Source organism: Crocuta crocuta, unplaced genomic scaffold (assembly GCF_008692635.1).
Source record: "Crocuta crocuta isolate KB4526 unplaced genomic scaffold, BGI_CrCroc_1.0 scaffold551, whole genome shotgun sequence".
Taxonomy (NCBI): Eukaryota; Metazoa; Chordata; class Mammalia; order Carnivora; family Hyaenidae; genus Crocuta; species Crocuta crocuta.
This window is the reverse complement of record NW_027530969.1, coordinates 2,499,637-2,516,196: the sequence shown is the minus strand read 5'-3', so window position 1 is coordinate 2,516,196 and position 16,560 is coordinate 2,499,637. Positions and strand designations below refer to the sequence as shown.

The 16,560-nt window shown below is 45.9% G+C and overlaps 1 protein-coding gene across 5 annotated transcripts in view; it reads right to left on the bottom strand.

Annotated features, from left to right (window-relative positions):
• Positions 1-3,071: 3,071 nt before the first annotated feature.
• Positions 3,072-16,560, bottom strand: part of MSRA (methionine sulfoxide reductase A) — a 445,744-nt gene continuing 432,255 nt past the window's right edge. For 4 of the 5 annotated variants that reach the window (XM_077769707.1, XM_077769706.1, XM_077769705.1 and 1 more), the window contains one exon: positions 3,072-3,838. In XM_077769707.1, coding sequence (XP_077625833.1) covers positions 3,674-3,838 — 165 coding nt within the window. In that variant the 3' untranslated portion in view covers positions 3,072-3,673. The remainder of the gene's footprint in view (positions 3,839-16,560) is intronic. The other variant, XR_013336409.1, reaches the window with a different exon arrangement.

The following is a 16,560-nucleotide window of genomic DNA, read 5'->3' as shown; positions in this document are numbered from 1 at the left end:
CTCCCAGAGAGAAGCGGAGTGACAAAGGAGGCAGGAAGTCAAGGCAAGGTGGCTGGGGCATATTATAGGGTTGTCCAGACAAGGCGTGTCTAACATATGCATGCAGGGAGATGTTAAAGCAGTTTACAGAACCTAGGAACATAGTTAATACACACTAGGCATACTGGGAGTGAGGAAAGAACGTCAGGTTTGTTACTCATACCCGCTAGACCCACTGTGAAATAGACTTGAAACAACAGTCCACCCTTCCAAAGGGACCCTAGTGGAAGGTCTCCTAAAACGTCAGTTTATAGCCAGGAAGTAGTAACTCCAAGAAAGGCCTGGGTGATTTCCACTTCTTGAGTAAAGAGTCACTTTGGTGGGGTGCCTGAGTGGCTCAGTCGGTTGTGTCCGGCTTTGGCTCAGTTCATGATCTCACGGTTTGTGGGTTTGAGCCCTGTATCGGGTTCTGTGCTGACAGCTTAGAGCCTTGAGCCTATTTCAGATCCTGTGTCTCCCTCTCTCTCTGCTCCTCCCCCACTCCTGCTCTCTCTGTCTCAAAAATAAATAAAACAAAAAAAATTTTTTAAAAAAGAGTCACTTTGGTAAAAGCCCCCCATTTTCCTCTGGGGAAGGCTTAGGGCAAGATTCAAAGCACATACCTCCTGAAACACTACAAGATCCTTCCTCAAAAGGACCTGGCTTCCTTGTCATTTTTTATTGTGTTCTGATGTAAATATAGAAAAAACTTGGTCTGAGTTTAACCCCGACTCATGATGCATCATCTGCATTTCACTTTTGCGTCATTCAGATCATTATTCATTTCTTGGGGTACATGTCTGTGGCTAGTTTTCACTGTGAGGACACACCTCCTTTATGTGCCTCCTTCAAATGTCACTTCTCAAATTCCTTTGCTCCTCCTTTACCAGCTCTCCATATGTCAGGACACCCCAGCAATTTAATACTCCATCCCCCTCTCTTCCTCTACATTCCTTCCCCAGATGATCTAAACTAGCTTCACACCTCAAATGTCATCCATATACTGGCGATTCTTAAATTTATCTTCCTTGGATCCCTCCTTGGCTCTACAACTGCACAGCAAACTACCCTCCCTTACATTTTCATGAGGATGAAGCACTTCAGATTTTGAGTGGCCAAAATTGATTCATTCACTTATCTCTCCTCTGTCTCCTCCTTACACATAAATAACACCACCGTCCCTCTAGTTGCTCAGCCTAGACAAAAAAGGAGAAACATAGAAATTCTCCAATGGCCGTCAATTATTAAACAGAATGAATGAACAAATGAACAAGTCCCATTAACATGTCCCTTGAGGGTTCTGCATGATCTGGCTCTTCCTACCTCTCTTTCCAATACTCTTCCTCATTCCCACCCAGCCCTATGGGCCTGTCCGTTTCTCAAGCACTACAAATTCCTCCCTGTCATGGGACACTTATACTTTCTGGCCCTTCTGTGTGGAAAGGTTTTCCCTCAGGCAACCAAAATGGGGATGTTGAGACTGATTAGGCATATCAGTCTGCTCCACTTACATATTTTTCTTTTTAATAATATTTTTTGGTTTATTTGTTAATTTTGATAGAGAGAGTGTGAGCAAGCATAGGGGAGATGCCGAGAGAAAGGAAGAAAGAGGATCCCAAGCAGGCTCCATGCTGTCAGCACAGAGCCTGATGTGGAACTCAATCTAACGAACTATGAGATCATGACCTGAGAAAAAAACCGAGTCTGATGCTTCACTGACTGAATCACCCAGGTGCCCCCATAATAATTTTTTAATTGAAGTATACCTGACACACAATGTTACATTAGTTTCAAATGTAAAACACAGTGATTTCATATCTCTATACAAGATGCACTGCTCAGCACAAATGTAGCTACCACCTGCCACCATACAACACTATTACAATACCACTGACTACATTGTCTATGCTTGTACCTTTCATCTTCATGACTTATTATTTCCATAAATAGAAGCCTATACCTCTTACTCCCTTTCACCCATTTTGGTCATCCCTGTATCCTTTCCCCTCTGGCAACCACCATTTTGTTCTCTGTATTTTTAGGTCTGTTTCTGCTTTTTGTTTCTTTATTCATTTGTCTTGTTTTTCATATTCCACATATGAGTGAAATAATCAGGTATTTGTCTTTCTCAGTCTGACTTATTTCACTTAGCATAATACCTTCTAGGTCTGTCCATGTGTTGCAAATGATAAGCTCTCATCATTTTTTATGGCCACATAATATTCCTCTGTGTGTGTGTGTGTGTGTGTGTGTGTGTGTGTACACATCAATCACATTCTCTTTATCCACTCATCTATTGAATAATGCCTACGTTGCTTCTGTATCTTGGCCATTACAAATAATGCTGTGATAAACACAGGGGTATATACATCTTTTTTGAATTAGTGCTTTTATTTTCTTTGAGTAATTACCCAGGAGTGGAATTATTGGATCATATGACATTTCTATTTTTAATTTTTCCACGGTGGCTTAGGGCACAGAGGAAACTGAAGAGGGAAAAGAAACATGTTAAATCCATGGGGAACAATATATTTCTTAATCTGTTTCCTGCCCCCAAAGCTCTGCCCTCCTCCCCTGTGTTTACATTTCTCCTTTGCATCATTCAGTTAACTTGTCTCTCCACCTCACAGAGGCTTTCCCTGACCAATGTAACCAAAACCCCTCTGTGTGTAACTCCACAGCCCCTAGAGGCAGCTTATCTTATCCTGTTTATCATCTTCATATCATTTGTCAGGACCTGTGATTATCTGATTTGCTCATGTGATGACATGTTTCTATCTTATGTCCCCCACTCGCTGTCTTGAATATAAAGACTCTTAAGGACAAGAAATGCACATGTCTGTTCTAATTAGAATAGTACCTGGTGTGATGGCTGTAACAGGCATGTGGAAAACATCTGTTATCACCAAAGGTGAAAGGAGCCAGAGGTATACATGGTTCCTGAAAACCTCAATCATATCTTCCATTTGGGGGAAATTCATTTCGAGGGTTTTGTCCTACAATACTTAGAAATATCCTACCTAAAAGTAAAAGACAGATGAGACGTGAGGCAGTTTGTATTAGATTGCACACTTTTATTAGAACAAGAATTTCTTATAGCTGTAAGCAAAGCATTTCAATTCATCAAGCTAACTCACATCTTTTCTCTGCCACGAGAGGGCTGAAAAGGAGAGAAAGCCCCTTACACATACAGGATCAACAGAGCAAAGTATTGCAGTGAATGATTCACTGAGGCTATAAATGATTGAAGATTTTAAGGCACTAGAGGGTAGAGGGCAGGTAAGATGGGACAGGGCACAGTTAAAGGGTGTCCGATGTGCCTCATCCGGTCCGACAATCTCCCAGCTTCCTTCCCCAGCTTCTAAGGCAGGCATCCCAGCCCAAGAAGGGGAACACAGCATCCTCGTTATCCTCACTCAGACCCCAGTAGGTCACAGTTCGACTCCCACCATCATTTATTAGAAGATAAACTGCACGTTCTCAACTTGCCATTCATTGCACTTCATGTAAATTACACCTCCTTACACCAGATTTTTATGAATGCCTTTGTGCTCTGTGCACTTCAAAAAGCCACTGACCTGAACCACAAAAGAATTGCCGAATTTGTTGAAAGCATTTTTGCTGTGACCTCAAGCGCTGATCACAAGCAGAGAAATTACTTTTTAATACCCAGTGGACAGGACACGCCGGTGCCCCCAAGGCCGCAGTACCCATCGGGGTTCTTGCTCAGGTACTGCTGGTGGTAATCCTCCGCGTAGTAGAAAGTTTGTCCCTCCCGGATGTCGGTCGTGATCGGGCCATAGCCGTGCTCTGAAAGAACCTGGGGAGAGAAAGGCACCATGAGGAACGGATGCTGGGCAGAGAGGGTCCCGAGGAGAGCTGGGAGGTCCAGCTGTGAGGGAGGCAGACACGCGTGACTTGGGGTGTGCAGTGGGTCCTTGCGGGCCTGGGCTCTGCCGCTTCCCAGCTGGGTTATTCCGGCCAAGCTCTCACGGGCCTGTGCCTCAGGTAACTGGGTTTGAAGTCTGGTTTCCTGACTCGAATATGTGTGCTCTACCCATCATACCAAGGCTGCCCCCGGTACGTGTTGGGAGCCCTGGTTTGGACCCTGTGGGTCTGTGTGAAAGGGACCCCGGTGCTTCTCTGGAGAAACATATTGCTCCCTGACTGCCCTGGGAAGAATGCGCGTCCCTGAGGGCAGTGAAGCAGGGCTGTGGTTGGAGGGGATGAAAGGGCAGGGGCAGGATGGGGCGGGGAGGGCTACAGCCCAGCCCAGTGCTGTCCCCTCTGCTGCCAGTTCAGAACAGGCCCCCTGCCCACTCACAGGCTGGACAGAGGAACCCCCACTCGCTGTGGTTCTAGGGAGCGCGGACCCTGCCAGGGTGCTTTGGAGAGCAGGGGCTCATGTGGGTCTCCGGACCGACCCGAACCGGGGAGTGAGGTCAGGGGAGGACGTGGCCTGAGGGCCTGTGTCGGCTCATCACCGCCCTTTGTGACCTACTTTAAGGCCTGGTGGCATCTGCTGCCAGGGAAAGAAACAGACACGTAAACACAAGTGGGGGAGGAGAGCGGAGCTATTTGGGGCAGGAGACAGATTAAGAAATAGACATTGTTCCCCATGGATCTTAGCCTGTTTCCTTTCCCTTTTGGATTTCAGCTGTGCCCTGATTCTTTCTCGTTACAGGCTGCTTGGAGCATTTGGGCACAAGGTTACAGAGACTCGACCCGGGGTTCGCTGACTCTATTTGGTACAGAAGTGCAAGGCACAGCCCTGACTTGTGTTTCCAGGAGGGAACTGACCAGTCTCTGACCGTTGGTCCATTTGAGATGAAGTCCTTCCCTCTGCAGAGCAGGGGGAATCCAGTATTAATCCAGCATGATTCATTGCTGCACTATTTCCCTGAGAACTTTCCCCTTCCTCCTGCGTCTCCATCTAGCCCTCTGAGCCAGAATGAGGCAGACTGAGGATCTGACGCCAAACAGGCCCAGGATGGTAAGGAACGGGAACCTCGCCAAGGCAGGCACGTTGGACCCCACAGCTCGGAAGCAGCCAGTTTCCTTACAGGGGTTAGAAATGAGAACGAGGAGCCATTCTGACTTCAGTTTTGACAATTTTTTGTAAACGAGCAATTATCGAGGGCTTACCATATGCCACACTCTGTGCAAAGACTTCACAGTGTTAATTTTAGCCTCACAACAGCCATATGAAGGAAGTACTATTATTATCATCTGCATTTAAAAGTGCGTGTCAGATATTGTGTCTTGATCCCTGACATTCTCAGCTCACCCTGATACTGCACAGGCTGGAAACTTGAAACTACATTTCCCAGATTCTATTGCCAAAAGCATGCCAGTTAAGAGTCCACCAATGAGAGAAGCACACGTGAAATTAGGCAGGATCAGGAGAAGCCATTATTTGCAAGGTGCAGCCGTGAAGATGGGCTCAGGTATCTCCAAAGATCAGACGGGAGACTCCACCAGCTCTTCCTGACAATCATTGACAGTTATGCTTCAGGCAAAGTCATCAGCAGTGATTTCTAGCAATTTCTGTAACTTCTTGGTATCCTGAAATGCAGTGGTGCCTTTCCCTGATCTTCACTCAAACAGCCTCTCTAATGAGTCTGGAAGCATCAAATTTCCTTTGATGCTTAAAATCTACCCTCCTGCTTGAAATGCCTTGAACACCGTTTCTATGATTGAACTCCAGCTACCACAGCAATTGATTCCAGAATTGTTTTCAGGAACCAAAGCCTGGATGAGAATGAGAATCTGGAATGGTTAACTGTCTTGGTTAGAGTTAGAGTTAGAAATGACCTCACTGTCAATGGGAAACGGGTCAGTGCCCGGGGGTGTGTAGTGGACACTTACTAAAATTACTGCTAGTATTCGCCTGTGAAGGAGTGCCCACTTCAGGACGTGGGGTGGCTGTGGTGGTGGACTGTTCTGGTGAAGATGATAAGCACGAGGTCTGTGGGGTATCCTGGCTGCTGCAGGCAGCACTCGAGAGCTTGTAGAAAGGAAAGGATGTCAGGTCATGACTTGAACTTCCTGGTGCAAGTTGAGAGAGGCGGAGAGCTTCTAGGACTGATTTCACATGACCTCTGTCTCTTGTGGCTGGAAATAAAAGGGCTCCAGATTTATAAGTGGAGTTGACACCCTCACTGGTCAGGAGCCCAGAAATCATATGCATACATGATTGCCCTCAGAGAGCTCATTTACTCATTCATGAGAGATGCTCCCCTCTGGTTCTCACCCGAGATACTGCGTACATGCTGACATGAGTCTTCCACATTCTGATGTGACCTCATAGTTTGACTGTCCTGGCTGGGGACACCCTGCACAGGAGCTTGCTGACATCCTCTGCCCCCTTCCCTTTCCCTCAGGGCCAAGACCCGGTCTCAGATCTCCACTCACTCACCTCATCCCCTCCAGGCCCTGCCCTTTCTGAAGGTGACCTCCTCCCACACTACTTACCCTATTTCTCATTCATAAACGGCCATCCTCTGAGGCCCTGGAGTTCATAGCCACTGTCTCCAGAAGCCTATTTACCAAGGGGGAGAGGCCAGTGATGGTGAGCACTACTGCACAGGCTCCCTCCTCCTTTCCACACCAGCTCCCACCGACCCCTGTCCATGGACCACCCCAGAGGGCCAGCATCCCTTCTAGGGGATCAGTGGGACGGTGACTGTGGGGGCCCAGGCAGTACCAGGCCTCTGCCACAAGATGGCAGACACTTCACTTTTATTTGAGAGGAAGAAACAAGAATAAATAGTGAGGAAAACCCATGGAAGACAGCTCCAAGCTGCCCTCCTGCACTTCCTGTTAAGCTGGGACATCCTGGTCAGTTCTTGTTAGGGTGGAAGATACATGCTGGAACCACCGGGCCTGAGGTCAACATCGCCCCATGCACACTGTGCTGGCCAGACTCGAGGCTGAGGCCATCCCTGAGCACAGGGCTGTGGCTTTCCTCAACCCTCGCTCTAAAACCTGGGAGCGGGGACAAACACATGAGAAAGAAAATGTATGCAAAAGAAAAGGGAGGAGGAAAACAGGAATCCTAACTAGCATCTGGTTTTCCTCCTCCCCCACATCCGCTGCCTCTGCTCGCTCACACACGTGGCTGCAGGAGCACCTCACTGTCCTCAGCCCTCCCAGGCCCATCTACAGAGAGGTGTCGCCAGACACACACAGCTGGATGCTGTGCTGGGGATTCTGGGGGCCTGTTTGTTTCAGACCTGGTTGAGGTTGGTCAGCTTTGCCAATCCTCATTGCTCTTTTATTCCGGCCCTTCCACTGCACTGTTTGAGCTACAGGGTTAAAGAGAACAGGACTCAGGACTGGGACTGATTACTGTCCCCAGAAGCCAGGAGAGTGCATGCTGGTCATGGCACCTGTTTAAACCATGAAGCAAAGCTTTCCTGATTCCTTAGGAGAACCCAATGGCCCTCCCGTGCTGGATTCCAGTCCACTTCCTAGGCCTAATGTCTGTTTCCTGTTCTTTCCTAACTCTTTCCTTTCACTTTCTCTCTAAGAACTCTTTTTGTGAGTCATATGAAACTTTATACATTTCCTAAACATTCCGTTCCCTTGCACACAACCTCCTTGGAATGCTTTTTCTTCTCTTCTGGATCATGTGAGCTTCTACCCATCTCTTAACACAGAGATCAAACGCCCCCACCTCTATAACACCTTTCCTGAGTCTATAAGGCAGGAGTTGCTCCATTGTTGAGGCCCCCACAAAAGGGCTATCCTTTTTGGTACTTATGACGTTGTGTTCTAATTGTTCTTTGTTTCTCTAAGCCACTTCCACTCCCTATGACAATACACATACAGGTCCATGTGCTCCTTGAGAGTATGGACCCTCTTGTTTCTCTACCTCATCTCAGTGATTAATGAATGAATAAAAAAGAAAAACAATTGAGTCTTGGGGATTCTCTTCACCTTAAGGGTTTCCACTTGGGTCCCTGCTGCTGCCTCAAGCCAAAGCACATTCTTGGGGACCTGAGAAGGAACATCAAGAGGGGGCTTGGGGATCAGGGTGCTCAGGCTGTCACTTTCCTTGTCCTTCCATAGGTAGGTTTACTTTTTAGACTCTTGCAGTGGCTATGTCCATACAGGGAGGACCAATCATCTTGCATAGAAGGATGATCTCAGCATCTCTAACAGCTCTTGAAAAAGCCCATTTGCTCTTCTAGGGAGGGGGTGAGTGGGGTGATGGGGGAGATGGATGAGCAGGAGGAAGTGAGAGATGAAGACCAGGTTACAGATTATCCCTTTGGCCTCCAAAGCCCACTAGTCGGTTTGGGCCATGAGCAAGCAGTGTAGGTACTGGTAAGGTGAACCTCAGTCTTATCCTAACAGCATCACCATACATCAGGTGGCCTAATCAGGGGTGTCATAAGTAATTTCTTACAAATAATGGCCAGCGTATCAATGTTTCTTTTTTTAAAATAAGATTTATTTACTTATTTTTGAGAGAGAGAGAGAGAGAAGGGGAGGGGTAGAGAGAAGAAGACAGAGAATCCCAAGCAGGCTCTGTACTGTGAACACAGGGCCCAACACAGGGCTTGAACTCACAAACCATGAGAGCATGACCTGAGCTGAAACCAAGAGTCAGACACTTAACCAACTAACTACAGGCGCCTCTGTATCAAGTTTCTGAGTAACTTACTTTTCCTCAGTGAATTAGGGCAGATGGAGGGCTATCCCAATCCAAGCATCACTATGGCTCTCCTTCCTGTTACTGTGGGAGGGAAGGGAGTGTCAGGAGAGCTAAATTGGGGCAGCACGTAATCCACAACCTCTGTAATCTCTTCCACGGTCTATGAGGGGGGCCCACGCTGATGACGTACCGTTCCTGATTATAGAAACGATGAATCACATCACCTACAAAGTTTTCTGGTAGCTTCTAAAAAGGAGGCTGTGTTCATGAAAGTGGGTTGCCCAAAGGCAAATCATGGAAGATAAAGAGTTGAAGGTAAGTGCAGCAAATGCTCTAGCCTGAAGCATAGAAATCCTGACAGGGTGAATCCCTGAGGGGCTCCCAGCACCAGACTGATCCCAGCCCAGAAGACTGTGCTCTCTTTCAGGCTCTACAGAGCCACCCTGTGGTATAGGGAATGAGTGCAGGTCATCAAGGACTTATCTGGTCAAAGTGACTGCCAGGTTGGCTCTAAACTTCACTATGGTTTCAGATTTCACATTTAGGTCATTTAGATACACTTTGAGTTATTTATTTTTCTGTATAGTTTTATAAAGTGGTCCAGTTTCATAAGAGGTTAATATCCAAAATATATTAGATACACTTTGAGTTATTTATTTTTCTGTATAGTTTTATAAAGTGGTCCAGTTTCATAAGGGGTTAATATCCAAAATATATAAAGAATTTACATAACTCACCAAAAAAAACTCCCTAAATAATCAAATTAAAAACAAGCAGAAGAACAGAGATTTCTCCAAAGAAGACATATAGATGGCCAACAGACACATGAAAAGATGCTCACTATCACTAATCATTATGGAAATTCAAATAAAAACCAATGAGGTATCTCCTTATATTTGTCAGAATGGCTAAAATAAAAAAGACAAGAAATAACAAGTGTTGGCAAGGAACCCTTGTGCACTGTTGGAGGGAATGCAAACTGGTGCAGCCACTGTGGAAAACAGTATGGAAGTTCCTCAAAAAATTAAAAGCAGAAATATTGTATGATCCAATAATCCAAAAAAAAACCCCTAAACATTAAGTCAAAAATATATATGCACCCCTATATTTATTGCAGCATTATTTACAACAGTCAAGATATGGAAGCAACCTAGTGTCCATCAATAGATGAATGGATAAGGAAATTGTGGTACACACACGTATATATACCATGGAGTATTATGCAGCCATATAAAAGGATGAGATCATGCCATTTGTGACAACATGGATGGATCTGGAAGGTATTATGCTAAGTGAAATAAGTCAGAGAAAGAGAAATATTGTATGATTTCATTCATATATGGAATCTAAGAAAAACAAATAATAAACAAAAAGCAGAATCAGACCTATAAACACAGGGAACAAACTGATGATTTCCAGAGGCAATGTGGAAAATAGGAAATTAGCCAGGGCAAAATAGGTGAAGGGGTGTGAGACATACAGGCTTCCAGTTATGGAATGATTAAGTCACAGGAATAAAAGGCACAGCTAAGGAATACAGTTAATGAAATCATAATGCATTGTAAGGTGATAGATGGTAGCTCCATCTGTGATTAGCACAGCATCACATTGAATCACTAATGTTGTACATCTGAAACTAATGTAACATTGAATGTCCTCTATACTCAAATTTAAAAAAGTTTGAGCTCCATGATGACGCTGCCAGGAAATCCACTCTCTTGCTGGTCAAAGCCCAGGGCTCAACCAGTCCTTCCCTTCTCCAGGGCTTGGTCTCCCACTGTCACAGGGAAAGCCAAGCCCTGCATTCCCCTCTGCTGGGTTCCTCAACCAAAACCAGCACTAGAAGAAGAAATAATCTGGCCTGACTCCCCTACCCTTTATTTTTCTGTCACCGACTTTTATTGACTCCAATATAATTAACCAAACCCTCTTGCTCATGGCATTTTTTTCTTGCTGATTTTTTGGAGGGAAGTAAGTGGGACCTATCTAAAATAACCTGTATCAGTGTGACACCTGGATCAGGAAATCTCTGGAAGGTCACCTAATAAAACTGATTGGTCATGCTTTTCTCACAGATTCTTACTTTGCCCTTTTCTTAGATGACTCCAGAAACTCTTCTGTGCCTTTTTTCCTTATATTCTGTTCTTCCAAGCAGCAGCTTTTCTATCTGTAAAATGGGCACAATACCTACATCACTGCTCTGATGAGGATCCCAGAAAAGGGACACAAAGTACACAGCACTCTGGCATATTTTAACCACACGACAATACTGGCTTCCTTTGCTATCAGCCCCCACGCATGCTGGAAGGAAGCTGGTCCACCCATCTTGCCCTCCTAAAGTAGTCCTCCATGTACACCCACCGTGCACTCCCTACTTCTACAGCTGTGCAGCTGAGCTCTGTGGGGCAAGGACAAGACGTGGTCATTAGTAAGCTGTGGCAGAGCTCCCTTCCAGCCCCAACAGGTGTCTCCAGTCCCCACCACCCTGCCAAGCACAAAGACCTGAGGAACTCACTCCCTTACAGATGTTCTGCCTGCAAGAGCACCCTGGGCCCCACCCATCTTTCCAGTGCTATCGGCAGGAAGCCTTTCTTTTAATAAAGTTAATGAACAAGTGGCCACTCTGCTTACTGCAATCTGCTAACAAGCTTATTATTAGTTTCACTGAGGTCTCCTGAGTGCCTAGGTATACTCAACATATTGCACGGAAAAGATGCCCTGAAAAAGTATAGCCTGGTGGTGACAGCAACACAGGCTATGATGGACATCAACGGATCAGGTTAGGAGTGAATCAGGGAAGAGAGGCAAGCTCTAATCCCAAACCCTTGCATTTCTCCTGAGTTGCAGATTCTTCAAGGTGCTTCCTCACACACTCTAGTCTAGGTGAGGCTTTCAGTAACTACAAAAGGGAGGAATTATTATTCTTACTTCTCAGTGAAGGACGGCGAAGCCCAGAGAAAGAGGAGGCTTGTCTCAAGCCACTTGCCAGTAGGCTGCAGAGACAGGACTCCAACCCCTGCTTCCTGATATTTCCATTATTACAATAAGGCACACTGTTCCAGGTGGTCAGATAAAGATGTACCTTTCCCTTAGAGAGGGATATTTATGATTTCAAAATTTCCAAAAAGAGTTCTAAACATGGATCATCCTATATTTGGGTCATACTCTTTCTCCCCCCTGCTCACATTCCTGGAACTCAAAATGTGTGATGTAGATTTCTCAGGCCATCTCATTGACTTTTGTTTTTTAAGTCACGGTAAAATACACATAACTTCAAAGTTTCCACATTAACCATTTTTAAGTACATTCACACTGTTGTGCAACTAATCTCTAGAACTCTTCATCTTGCAAAACTAAAACTCATTACCCATGAAATAATACCTGTTCATTCCTCCCACCCCATAGACCCTGGCAACCCCATTCTACTTTCTGTCTCTATGAATCTGATGACTCTAGGTACCTCATGTAAGTGGAATCACACAGGATTTGTTTTTTTGTGTTTGGCTTATTTCCCTCAGCATAATGTCTTCAAGGTTCATCCATGTTGTAGCCTGTGTCAGAACTCCTTTCCTTTTTAAGGCTGAATAACACTCCATTATATGTATAGACCACATTCTGTTTACCCATTCATTCATCAGTGGAACTTGGGTTGTTTCCCATTGTTTTGTTAGCTGTCAAATAATATATTTTCCTGCATAACAAGCACATCCCACAACAGTGACTTAGGTATTTCCTGGCCTACTTGTATCAGTAGCCTCCTGTTATGATGTTAAACTCCTCCAAAGAAGTGCCAAAGGAGAACAGTGAAAAGACTTGCTCCAAACATGTGGTTCAATTATTCTTTTTCTTGTCCTACCTCAGCTGATCCCAGGTACCAATGGCTGCCTGATAAAGATGGAAAACTAACACAAAGAGCCCATCTAAGGTTACCTAATAGAGAGTTGGGGTTGCCTGCTTCCCATCTGCACAGATGGACAGATGCCCTCCCAATAGCAAATTCCACAAACTTCCCAAGCATCATCTGATTCCAAGAGATGACAGAAGACCTACTCAAGTGTCAAGAAAAGCAGAGTTTGTGTTTTACATACCAGGCTCCATACTGATTTGTAATGGATGTCAGAGGAGAAGTCTTCAGGGCCCCTCTAGTGGGGCGGCTGTGACCTCTAGGGGGCTTTTTCTCTCATTTTCTCATTTCATCATGCCAGCAAACTTGAAGCTGTGGGGAGATCTTTATTCTGACTTCACCCACAAGAAAATCCAAAGAAGTTAAAGACCATGATCAAATTCATGTGTCCAGAGTGTTAGTTGTGAGTCTGGGTCAAGAATACAGGTCTGTCCGGCTCTGATTCCATCCTCCTTCCCACATACACACTGTGCCCAGGATTTGGAAATGCAGGATAAGTGAGACCCCAGAGAGCTGAGTCTGTACTGTTCTGCAGCATGCTTGAGCAGAAACCGTCAATATGAACCCACCAAGAACCTACTGGAATTCTACATAGCAGGGCAGGAAGGGGGGAGAGTTCATTGGCTCTAGAGACACTAACACATGGTGTATGTGCACATGTATGTGGGAGAGGTGTGTGGGTGCATCGTTATGCATGTGAGTGTGCACTCGTATGCATGTGTATATAAGTGCACATGAGGATGCTGTGTGATATATATTCAACCCCACCTTAGAGTAACCTATAGAAACCTTTCACTTTTTAGAAAATGTATCTCTGTAAAAAAAACTTGAATCTGTAGTAGCGGTTCTTAACATCTTATGGGGTCACAGATTCACGTGAGAATCCAATAAACACTATGGACATTCTTTCCACATAAAGTCACAGTAAAATAATTTGCTTATAATTTCAAAGGATTCTACGACCCTCTGGAGTCTACCAAAGAACTTCATATTCAGAACCTTTAGATGGAGGTGCCAAGTCCAAAGTCATCATGGTAACTGCCCATTCCCCATCCATAAGGTTCTAGAAACATGCAGGTCTGTATCCAATCAGCAAGGAGCATTTTCAAGACAGATGTCCTTAATTTTGATCATAGTCTGAAGGCCCACTGAGAAATGGCTGTGTTGCTAATGAGAAAGTAATCAGGAAAGGAGGAAGGAAACTGCAGTTCAATCCTTATTCGATTCATATTTTTTAAAGCCTTACTAAGTTTGATCCAAGCAAACGCAAAAGACCTGGATTCTATTTCTCACTCTGCCCTCTAGTGGCAGCAGGGAGCATGTACGAGGCATAGCCTCCTTGCTTCCTGCTTTCTCCTTCTGAACTGAGAGATCCCTTCAGTTCTTTCCAGACCTAATGCCATCAAATCCCATGCTACGTTTCCATCCTGCGTGCACACACACACGCGCAGTCACACACCCCGTGCAGGCTTAACAAGCTCAGCCAATGCCAATGCCCAAGTCAGCAGTTTTATTCCATTGGCAGCTCCTAGCTGACCAGATTGCCATCAATCAAAACTTCTGGGAAGGGATGCAAAATGACTGGCATGGCTTTTAAATAAAACCGCTAGAAAGAAAAACACCATCTATTCCAAGCTGAGCAGAGACTCATGGGTTTCCAGTTCGGGACAGCACAGAGCACCCACAAAACTGCAGGTGTGTGGGGAGCAGGTTGCCCCTGCCCACAGTGGTTTGGCCACAAGGAGGAGAGGGACAGGCTGCTCATGTCCCACACCACAGAGGACCCTGGAACACCAGGGGCTCCAGGCTCTGGCACCCTGGACTCACCCCTGCGAGTCAATCAGTGGCTGTTAGCACATGTAGGAGGGACAAGTCAGAGCTAGTGGAGGATCCCTGGAACAACAAGGTGACACTGACAAGACAATGCAAGTGCTCAGAGGGGCTGGAGCCTTCACGAGGTCCAGTCAGAGCTGCGCTGACCCTTCCTGTGAAACTAAGGAGGCAAAGTCGGAAAAAGGTGACATAATTAGATCTACTTTGGTGCATTTACAAAACCTGCTTATGCAAATGGTGGTCTCTGGATGGAATGAGCTTGGCCTTCTTGGAACAGCTACAGCATTCCTGTGCTCTGTCCCTCCCTGGACCCTGCGGTTCTACGGAACAGTTAATGGCTTTCATTATCTATTTCTCTGTGTCCCTCTCACCCTCGCGATAAATCACAAGTGTCTTCTGACCAGCAAGGATATTTTTCTTGGTTTGCAACACAAAATGACAGAGCTACATGATGAACTTTGTCTCTGGAGAGAGAGAGAGAGAGAGAGAGAGAGAGAGCGAGAGAGAGAGAGAGAGAGAGAGCTCGGTTTGGCCAGGAAGGATTCAAAGCTTTGCCCTTGCTCCTCAGAGTGTGAACAATGGGCCAGTGACTTGTCAGAAATGCAAAATCTGGCCCCTTCCCCATACTGAATCAGAATCCAAATTTTAACATTATTTCCAAGTGATCCATGGACACGTTAGAATTTGAGAAGCTGTGCTCTAGCAGACAAGCGTGGCAGACTCTGTCAGTGGTCACCAACACCCCCTGCCCTCCCTCTTGAAGTCAGGTTGCCCACATGACTGGTCAGCAGGCTGTGAGCAGAAGGGACCTATGTCATTTCTGGGCAAAACCCACCCAGCATAAGATTTTCCCCTTTAGCCACAGTGGCCAGCACTGTTCCAGCTGGTGGTGGCTCTGCCACCCCAGATCCTGGCGTGAGGGCAATGCCAATCTGGAGCAGAGTCCATACACAGAATATTGTATTTCCTCTATTACAAGTGCCTGGTTTTCCCTGGTGTGGGGTATGACGCTGAGGGGTCATGGGAGACAGGCATGGCTCCCTGTAGGCCGGTCATTTCTCTGCAAATACATTTTGAACTCTGCAATCCCACTTAATTAGCTGACTTCAGCAATCATTGTGGGGCACGTACTATGTCCCACGGACTGTGCAAGGCAATAGGCATATACAGTCGGCCTGGGGTAGCTCTCTCCAGAGCAGGCGAATGACAGGGTATGTGAGAAATCACAACACAACTGCCTGCTATGTAGCAGGCACCGTGCCGGGTGCTGGTGATGTAGGACTGAAGAAGGCAAACCTCCCTGCGATGAGCTTGTGGTTTAGAGATGGTGTCATGTTATATGATGAGGATGTGACCACCTGGCGGGATAGCTAAAATGTGACAAAATGGGAGCCACATCCACACGCTGGGGAGTGCAGAGGACCACTATTCATCCATCAGGAGGTCAGAATTCTGCCAGGAGAGACAGGACATCCAGATAGTGACAGGCAGAGGGACTCTGCTGGAATACATGGAGGAAGGAAAGATTAATCCTGCTCAGGTGGGTCCTGAAGGGGGCGCATGTCGAACTGGGAATTGGCTGAAAGGCTTGGAGAGGAAGGGTGGGAAAGCTGAAAAGGACCCAGATGAACAGCATGAAGAGATGGAAGTATATGGGACAGTGGGCTTTGGAGGCATCAAGGTTATGGTCCTTTTTTTCTGTCTGCTCCCATTTAAGGTAACTCAGTACTCACTTTCTGTTTATCCTCTGCCCTGCAACTACAGTGACATGCAGAGGCACTTTGTAAAGTGCCTTGTAATCTTGTAAGATTAAAGGAACCACTTGAACCCAGGTAAAGCTGCCAGACACCTCTGAGGTTCACCTGCTTGCCTGCAGTGATGACTTTAAGACCAATAGAGCCAAGGTGGGAATGTTGGGGAAGGATATACCTATTGTTTATTTTTCCATTACTTAGTTTTTATCCTTTACTTCCCCATACCTTTCAAATTCCAGGAACCATTTCATGGGCACAAGAAAAATTAGGTCTTTCCTTCTTCTCTGTTTTATGCTTTCGAAGATGGAGCCCCACCAGACTGGGTAGGGCTGTCCTTTAGCCCTGGACTGGAAAGGAAAAAGGCTGAGCTGGGAAGTTCAACTTTGGAC